Raw genomic sequence first — 9,117 nt, forward strand, 5'->3', positions numbered from 1 at the left:
GGCTACTGCCTTATCTCTGTTCTAAACTCTTCCAGAAGCCTCTGGCTGATCTCTCTCTCTCTCTCTCTCTCTCTCTCTCTCTCTCTCTCTCTCTCCCTCTCTCTCTCTCCCTCTCCTCTCTCTCTCTCTTCTCTCATCTACAATAAAAACCTTCCCATCAGCTATACCACGGGGTGGTCATGCCGTAATGTCATTTATACAGATCCAGGAGGACCGCCTATATGGCGCAGTGAATAAAGATGTCTGTGGCACAAACCAGAAAAGTCCAGAGTCCAATGCCCAGGTACCATAGTGGAAAAAGAAAACCAACTCCAAGAAGTTATCCTCTAACCTCCCCATGTGCACACATGACTAATAACAGCAATAACAGCAGGAGGTTGATTCCACAGGACTGCGGCATGGTACAGGATTCTAATGGCCTTGCCGAGGAGGCCCAGGGTGTGATCTCCAAGGCATGAGACCCTCTAGAAAATGTGAATGACTGGAGTGGCAGCATGAGCCAGAGCCTCTGATCTGCCTGGCTGTCCGGTTGCTTGTAGATCATTCAGGTTACACCAAGGTCTCAGCTGTATGAACTGTCAGTCATCTGGCAGATCCAGCTTTGTGGTGGTGAAGCTGTCTTTGAGTCACCCACACTCTCCTATAGTTAATGCCCACCCCCCAAATAAATTCACTTGGTAGTGCCCTGTCTGGGTGAGGAGGCATTTGCTCCTGTCTCCCCAGGAAAAAAATCAGCATAGCATTAATGTCATCCTCTGCTACACAGCAAGTTCAAGGCAGCTTGGATTATAGGAGATACATAGATATATAAAGGTGATGAAAATTAGGTTTTTTTTTTAACAAAACCATTAATTAAATGTTGAACTAGCAATTAAGATAAATCAGGCTTGACAGTGTGCCAAATTGTAGGTCCATAGTCCCTTAGCTGAGGTCTTCAGGGACAGATGCATTTCAGAACTCAAGGCTGATCCAATTTTAGAAAGGCCATTCTGTACCTATTATGCAAACTCCCAGGGGCCTGAGGCAGGCACTGTCCACTTCCCCTGTTGGACATGGTAATGTCTTTTTGCAGCAAAATGTGTGTAACAGTCACACTGGGAGGGAATAAATAAAAAATATAAATAGCTTGATATGAACTGACTTGTCATCATGTGAGAGGTAAAATTATTCCATACCCCTGCCACCCCCAAAATGGTTAAAGTGGTCAGAGCTAGTCAGAATTCAAAGCCCACAAGCTGGACTTCGCAGAGAGGTACACATCTGCAATCCCAACCCTTAGGAGACAGAGGAAGGAGGTCTGCTGGAGAACCCAAAGCCCTTGCCACAAAGTGGGAGGGGGTGACTCAGTGGGAAAGCACTACAGAGACGGTGTGAGCCAGTAGACACAGGAGCACAGTGACAATATGGAGACACTCTAAAAACAGAGAAAGAGAAAAGCAAAGAGAAAGTAGCAGAGGGACACAAGAAAGGTTGAGAGGCCAAGGGGCTGGAAGAAAAACTGGGAAGCAGAAAGGGAGGCCAAAAGGGACAGACAAGAGGACCCCTCCCCCCCAACTCACTACTTGATGGTGTACAAGTCTTTGGGATGACAGGCTATCCCCTGGGATACAGACTGTGACTCTCTGAAAGGGCTGAAGGACAAAGTGGAGACAGAGCAGAAACCAACGCTGTTCTCAGATTTCGATCACTAGTTTAATTCTGAGCAACAATGTGTTGTCTTCCTTTTACAAGACCAGAGAGGTTTAAGTACATTGCTGTACATCATCCCGTGGGGGATGCTGGTAGGACAGAAGGGAACCAGCAGGGCAGGTAACACTCCCATCTGACAAGAGGCCTCAGGTTCCTGATGCTGTCCAGCCCAGGGGGAAGGCAGGCCATAAAGGAAACCCCTTCTTGCAGCAGGCCAGCAGGGTATATCCCAGGCCTGCCTACGGCCAAGCCACAGTCATGGGTAAGGGAAAATGGACTCAATCGCATGACTTCTTTATCAGAAGCTACACCAGCTTCTCAACATGGCACCAACAGCAATGCAGACCAGTTTTGGTTTGGTTTGGTTCAGCTATATGCTCCACACTTCCAAAGCAGCAAATGTCACCACCCAAACCAGGTCAAGCTAGCGCACGGGTGACATCCTCTACCCCTGCCATTGCAAACTATACCAACTGCAGTTTCCAGCACGCACCATTGTCTCCGAAGCTATACGAGATGACACCCCGAAAACTGCTAAGGCCTTTACAGTATCTGACCTTCAATGGCCCCGAAAACTGGCAAGCCGCTTCTCCCCATTCCAACCCAAAAATTACATGTGAGCAATGAGAGAGAGAGGAAAGCCTTTAAGGCCGCGCGGCCACGGAGCTAGAAGGGACTAGTGGGCGAGGCCGACGACCACAGACCAGGTAAGCCAGCTGAGGCTGGAGTTTATTGCAGATGAGCGCTGAGTCCCGGGAAGGAGCAGGGTGGAATAAGGTCGGGCAGGATCAGGACCACGGCTAGGAGAGAGGCGGCGCCGCGCAGGCGAGGCCCGATGGTGCAGATAGACAGACGCAGGCCACGGTGGGGGCGGGCCAGACTATCCAGGCGCTCGGCGCGCGGTCTCCCGCGTCGCTCCCGGAGCTGGGTGGCGGCTGTGGCGGCGGCTCCGTGGCAGTCCTGGCTGCGGTCGTGGCCCGCCGGAGGCCCCTAGCAAACAGGATGCGGCCGGAGGCGGGATGGGCGGTGCTGCTCGAGCACACGGAGCGGCCGCAGCGCTGGGCAGGGGGTCGGCAGGGCCCGCAGGCGGCCGCGTGGGAACCCAGATGAGCCCGTAGTACACAGCAAGCAGCACAGCGGCCAAGGACACACACAGGAAGTAGGCGCAGACAGGGGCGAGCCGCAGCCATCGGCCACGGGGCCCCTCGCTCAGCCCCGTACCACCGGGGCTCTCGCCACCACTGCCCACGCAGCTCGAGCCCCGCATCGCGCTGCCCACTCAGCCTGCACAGACCCCGCCCCCACCCCAGGACCGCCTCAAGCAAGCCACGCCCCTCCCAGGACCACGCCCTGTCAGACAGCTTTCCCCCCCACCCCAGCTCAGCCGAACTCCTACATCCTAGACACGCCCCTACCGCCTCTGACCCACCACTATCAAGATTTCATAGCCCTACCCCCTCAAAGCCACGCCCACTCGCTCTTCTCCCGCCCTAGCTCTGTCACATTTCCAACCACCTATTCCTGTTCCCTACCTCAGCCCTCTCCGCACTAATCGAACCCCTTCCTTCTTCGACCGACTGCAGCTCTGCACACTAGCAACCCTCTGCCCGCCGGAGCTAAGGTTCCTAGTCTGTAGGGGAGGTCTACAGAGCTTCTGAACGCTAGCCCCGCCCACCGAGCCCCGGCCCCGCCCCTCCCAGTTTCACGTCCCTGGAGACCCAGTTCCCCCCATCACCCCTGCTGGCCCCTTCCCCAGCAACTCCGCACCAGCGTAAACTTCTGTTCCCTAGAGGCGAGGGATCCAGGGTGGACTGCAGGGAGGAGAGCAGCCAGCCTGGGAGCCAGGCAAACCTGTGCTGCCGCCCCTCCCAGCAGCATCTTCAGGACTGTGGGACGGCCTGCGGGGTGGGAGGGGAGAGGTGTGAGGATGACGAGGAGCACTCTCGTCCCGCCTCTTCCGCCACATCAAAGCCCGCCAAGCACAGCAGCCTAGCCTGATCAGCTAGCAGCACAGTTCAAAGGTTGGCAGTAGCACGCGTTTAATTCAAGCCCTAGCTGCAGGTTCCTGCACACCCAGGCCTCACAGGGACTGACTCCGAGGGTTTGGCCAGATGAGTACCGTATGACTGGTACCATTGGGTCCTCAGCAAATTTAGAAGACTCCCCTCGGGCCGGGCTCGTTGCTAACCTGCTTCCTCCCCCACTAAGTTTAACCCTGTCCTGGACGGAGTGTAGCAGAAGCAGAGGAGCTGAAGGTTAGTGCAGAGCGAGGCACCCTGGTCTGCTGGCGCTGTCAGCGGGCAGCCCCCGGCGGCGGTGCAGCCGCCACCACCTTGCAGAAACGCACCCTCTGGAAGTCTGTGATCTCCGCCGTCTCATGGCCCTCGGGGCCCACCTCTAAGGAGACAAAAAGCGGTAAATGGAGGACCAGCCTGCCCGACCACCCTATCCCGCACCTCAGTCAAACCCACCTACAACGTGGCCTCCAGCTTACTCGACCCTCAGGAGGCCCCTGAAGCAGAAGCCCCTCCAATCTAACCCTGTTGACTACTGGGAAATGCTAGTGTAATGAGCTCCTCCACTCCTCCCAGGACCCCAAACTATCCTGTTTGGCCTGGCCCCTTTCTGAAGATGTCCTTGGCTTCCACTCTCACTATTCCTTTGACAGCCTTTCCTGGGCTCTGCTCCACATCTTATTCTACCGCAGGGGAACTAAAAGATGAACACAAGCAGTAACCTGGCTGATCACGTTAAAGAGACCAAGATCGGTCTCTTGCTTCTACTCCGTGGGATCCAAAATCCCACTCTGGTCTGACCCAAAACCGCTAACCCTGCCTTCAGATAAGTCTTTACAGCCCGCTCATTCATTAGTTAAAGTCGTTCCTACCTTTAACTAACCATGTTTTGCTTTTACAGGATCTCTAACCAAAATCCAGTTCCAAGCGCAAAATCCTATTGCGTCACCCTCTTACCTCTGGGAACATTCAGATTTCGAATCCCACTTTTAGCTCCTTCCCTGAGCCCAGCTTCTTCCTTGCCCAGCGTTCAAAGTTATTCACAATTTCTACTGGCTGGGGCCTTAGGGCCCACCCTTTGCACCCCGAAGGCCTGACTCCAGGCCAAACCCAGCACAGCACCAGCTCAGCTCATGCCCTGTTCTAAGCCCTCACAGGACCCACTCCTTTTCTATCCCCAAGCCCTTCCCTCCCCAAGGAAGGCAAGCAGGCCACCCACCTCCACCAGCTTCATGCATCCCACCTGGAGATGCCTCAGGCCCCTCTTCTTCAGACTTCGGGGTTCCTGCCAAGCTGGGCCCGCTCTCCAAGGAGGCAAGGGCTGGCTGGTCACCTCCTGGAGAAGGGGAGGCTCAGTCAAGCCCCTCCTTTTCCAAACATCTCTCCATATGAGGGGAGCAAGGGGGGGTTCAAGGACACAGTGGGGTAGGTGTCATTTAAGGAAGTGAACTTTTTATTGGAGAGAGGCTCTGAACCAGCAAGAGCAGGCTTTGGGAACTGAGATAAGGGCATGAAGCAGGCACCAACTGCCCTTCCCTGCCACAGGGATTGAAGGAGGTGTGGGCACAGCCACACCCTTGTGCACACACACACACACACACACAAGCAGCCAGTTTCAAGCATTTCCAAAAGGCCAGGCCTCACCCGAAGAGTGGGTACCAGGTAAGTGGGCAGTGCCAGGAGAATTCAGTTCCATCTCCTCACCCCAGTCAGACACAGGCTGGTGGTCCTCAGAGGGTGAGAAGGGGCTGGGAGGTTCAACAGGGACTGGGGACAGCAACTCCTGGGGCCCGGCAGGCACAGGGTCCACCTGCTCACAGGTGGGCTTCCCAGCAGGCTCAGCTTCAGGCTGGTGATCAGGCACAGTTGCTGCTTCCTGGTCCTTAGGACCCTCTTCATCCTCTTCAAACTCTTCCTCCTCTTCCTCCTCCTCCTCCTCAGTGACATCTTCACTCACGTCCTCCCATTCTTCATCCTCTTCATCTTCCCCCTCTTCTCCCTCCTCCTCCTCTTCCCCCACATCTTCCTCACCATCTTCCTCGGGGGGCCGATGAGCTGGAGCTGGGGTCTCAGAAGGCTGCTGGGAACACAGGCAGATCAAGGAAGTGCTTGGGACCTGTCACCCCACAAACCCCCATGCACACGTCCTACCTCATACCTGCTCTGCCTTACCTGTGTGGGTGTCTCCTCCAGGGATATGGACTGAGAGGACTCGGGGGCTGAGGACACAGCTTCCTTTTTTGTCTCCCAGCGATTATCGTGGTCACTGGAGTGGACAGAGCAAAGGGGTGAGGGATGGGATGTACTTCTCTTCAGAGAACATCTGGCATGTTGCACTGAGGGCAAAGGGGACAGGAGACACAGAGCCAAGACAGAGCATTGTACCCTCAAACTGAAGCCAGAGAGGACTGCACACACCCAAGCATGCTGAGGAGGGAATGTCCCAAGGGAGGGGCACCCCACCTATAGGCACGAGGGGCCACCTTGGCCTGAGGTCGGCTGTTCTTTCTCCTTCTGCGGCTGCTGACTTCAGCTTTGTGCTGAGAAAGGAACTCTCCAAAAGTGGGAGGCTTAGGTGGTCTTGCCCAAGCTTGGTCATCTACAACAGAATGCAGATCCAAGGATTTAGGGAAGAAGGACAAAGCACATGCCACATTCAAATCCCACTGCCTAACCCTTTCCAAGATAACACTCACCATGGCGGTGGGACAGTTCATGGGTAGGGGCTGGGCCATCCTTGAACCTAGGAAAAGAGAACAGAGGCAGCAATAGCTGAGGGAACTAAGGAAAGGCACAAGGAGAAAGCAGGGCAGAGGCAGGGCCAGAACAAACCAAAGAAGCTTCAAAGGGGCCAAGGGTTAGACGGGATGAGGGTAGAATGATGGATGAGGGGCAAACCAAGTCTCCTAATGACAAAGCCAGGCACAGAAACAGAAAGTGGCCTCTGAAACAAAAATGTAGAGGCTGGAAAGACGGATCACTTCCTTACTGACCTCTGCACCTGTGTGCCTAACATGCCAAGATAGGCAGGTCTCCTAGGGTTGCTGCCCTCAGCCTGCATCCCAGAATGAACACACTCCATGCATTTTCAAAACAGAGGGGGAACATAACTGGGCCAGGCTTGGGATCCTAGCATTTCAGAGGTGGAGGCAGGAGAATTCAGCCTGGGTTCAGGCTGTCCTTGAGGCCTTGTAAACACTAAAGAATATCACTCTGCCACCACCAATCTCCAGGGAAGCAGGCTGAGGGAACCCAGGGAAGACAGCCACTCGGGGTCAGCAGCTGTAGGTTTTCCTCATCCCTTGCCCTGTGCTGGCTGGACCTTGTGGAACATCTGTGGAGCTCATCGTACAGGGAGGTACAGAGCCTTGGAGACCTAGAGTCTTGTGCTAACCTGGGTCAAAACAACCCAGCAGGCATGTAAGCACATGACAAAACTTTCCTTATACAAGCTGGACATCTGTGAGGCCAAGGCTGGAAGATATTGAATTCTGTGCCCACCTGAGCTCTGCACAGCCTATAATCACAGCACTTAAGCTGAGGTAGTGGGCTAGCAAAACAGCTCAACAGGTAAAGGTGACTGCCACTAATCCCCAGACCTATACCGTAGAACTTTCCCCTACGAGCTGTCTTCTGTGCTTTCTTGTCCTCTCAATAAATAAAAACACACAAGCCAATTGGAAGGGCATGGCAGTGCATGGCTTTTAATCCCAGCCAGGCAGATCTCTCTGAGTTCCAGAATAGCCAGGGATACACAGAAAAGCAAAACAAATTACATGAAATATAATAAAAAGAGGCTGAGGCAGGAAGACTGAAAGATCAAAGCCAGCCTAGTAAACATACTGCCTCAAAAAGTAAAAAGGTAAAAGGACAGAGACCTGGCTCAGCTAACTGGCTGCTCTTCCGGAGGACGCAGGTTCATCTCCCAGTGCCTAACCCTCTAACTCCAGTTTCAGGGGATCTGATGCTGTCTTGCAACCTCCATGGGCACCAGGCATGCACACAGTGCACAAACATATATGCAGACAAAACACTCAAACATAAATGTATGGAGAATGGGAGCTATAGAGATGGGTCAGTAGTAGAGCACCTGTATAGAATTCCCACAGTGAGGTTCTGGGAGCCTAGTTTAACACTGCAGCACTTTCAGCATGCCAGAGGCCATAGGTTCAATCCCCAGTAACAAAAGGAGAAAAGGAAAGGCAGGCTTCCACACACCACTGAGACATGGCCAGCTGTAGCAAACATCACCAATACCCATGAGGATGAGAAAGTGGCTGGAAGCAGCACCCAGCAGGAAGAAGACTAACTCACATGCCATCGGTCTTCTCGGCATCCCACTCCCGCCGCCACTGCCCGGTGGGCTTGCGGTGTCGCTGCAGACGTTCCTGGTCGATCTTCTCCCTCTCCTGCTTCCAGCGCAGGTACTCTGACCTCTCCCGGCCCGTCATGGACATTGTCATGTCACCTCCACTGCCCAGGCCAGCCCTGCGGCCCTGCCAGCACCACAGCCAATCAGTCTCCAGCTCCTCTCCATGCTCTGCCCCCACCCCACCTCACCCCCATGCAGAACAAGGACAGACAAGCAACAAGTATCTGGCTGAAGTGGCCTCCTCAGAATGGAGCTCTTAAATTTTTGGTTTTAGACAGGATCTCATATAGCCCAGGGTGGCTGCCTCAAACTCACTATAGAGCTAAAGAGGATGGCCTTAAACTTCTTGTGCTAGTTTGATGTCAACTTGACACAAGCTACAGGTATTTGGGAAGAGGGAATCTCAGTTGAGAAAATGCCCACACCAGACTGGCCTGCCTCCACCCCCCGAGTGCCAGATCTCATCTTTCTAGAATTAAGCACTTCCATTTGGTGGTATATGTGTGAAGGCCAGAGGCTTGTCCTGCTCTGTCACCCTCCAGCATATTCCCTTGAAGCAGGGACTCTGACTTAGGCTAGCTATGATCTTCCTGTGTCCATCCCTAGGCATGCATGGAGCCATACTCAACCTTTTTCACATGAGTGCTGGGGGTTCAAACCCAGGTCAGTCCTACTGCTTATGTGCCAAGCACTCTTACCCACTGGTGCTTCTCCCTATCTTTCCTTTTTTAAGATACATTTTTATCATTTTCCTATATATACCATGTGCATGTGTCTGTGTCTGTTTGAACATAAGCCATGTGTGTACAGGCACCCAGAGGCCAGAACAGGGTGCCGGGTGCTCTGGAGCTGGCGTTACAGGCAATCATGACTTGCCCAGTGTGGGTTCTGGAAATGAGTACTCACAAGAGCACTTTGGTTTTTTGTTTTTTTTTTTTTCCCCTGAGGGTTTCTCTGTGTAGCCCTGGCTGTCCTGGAACTCACTCTGTAGACCAGGCTGGCCTCAAACTCAGAAATCCGCCTGCCTCTGCCTCCCGAGTG

The 9,117-nt window shown here is 53.8% G+C and overlaps 2 protein-coding genes across 10 annotated transcripts in view; both read right to left on the reverse strand.

Annotated features, from left to right (window-relative positions):
- Window positions 1–1,673: 1,673 nt before the first annotated feature.
- Inafm1 (InaF motif containing 1) lies at window positions 1,674–3,370 on the reverse strand. Its single transcript, XM_021168062.2, has one exon. The coding sequence runs from the start codon at window positions 2,954–2,956 to the stop codon at window positions 2,570–2,572; it is 387 nt and encodes a 128-aa protein (XP_021023721.1). The 5' UTR covers window positions 2,957–3,370; the 3' UTR covers window positions 1,674–2,569.
- Window positions 3,371–3,439: 69 nt separating this feature from the next.
- The window catches only part of Ccdc9 (coiled-coil domain containing 9), a 12,906-nt gene continuing 7,228 nt past the window's right edge, over window positions 3,440–9,117 (reverse strand). For 4 of the 9 annotated variants that reach the window (XM_021168059.2, XM_029479931.1, XM_029479932.1 and 1 more), the window contains exons 8-14: window positions 8,019–8,200; window positions 6,401–6,447; window positions 6,168–6,303; window positions 5,877–5,970; window positions 5,409–5,781; window positions 4,924–5,040; window positions 3,611–4,086 (exon numbers count right to left, since the gene is read on the reverse strand). In XM_021168059.2, coding sequence (XP_021023718.1) covers window positions 3,983–4,086; window positions 4,924–5,040; window positions 5,409–5,781; window positions 5,877–5,970; window positions 6,168–6,303; window positions 6,401–6,447; window positions 8,019–8,200 — 1,053 coding nt within the window. In that variant the 3' untranslated portion in view covers window positions 3,611–3,982. Of the gene's footprint in view, window positions 3,588–3,610; window positions 4,087–4,923; window positions 5,041–5,134; window positions 5,785–5,876; window positions 5,971–6,167; window positions 6,304–6,400; window positions 6,448–8,018; window positions 8,201–9,117 lie in introns of those variants that run through there. The other 5 variants (XM_029479938.1, XM_029479937.1, XM_029479936.1 and 2 more) reach the window with 5 other exon arrangements.

The sequence above is a fragment of the Mus caroli genome, chromosome 7, assembly GCF_900094665.2.
Source record: "Mus caroli chromosome 7, CAROLI_EIJ_v1.1, whole genome shotgun sequence".
NCBI lineage: Eukaryota > Metazoa > Chordata > Mammalia > Rodentia > Muridae > Mus > Mus caroli.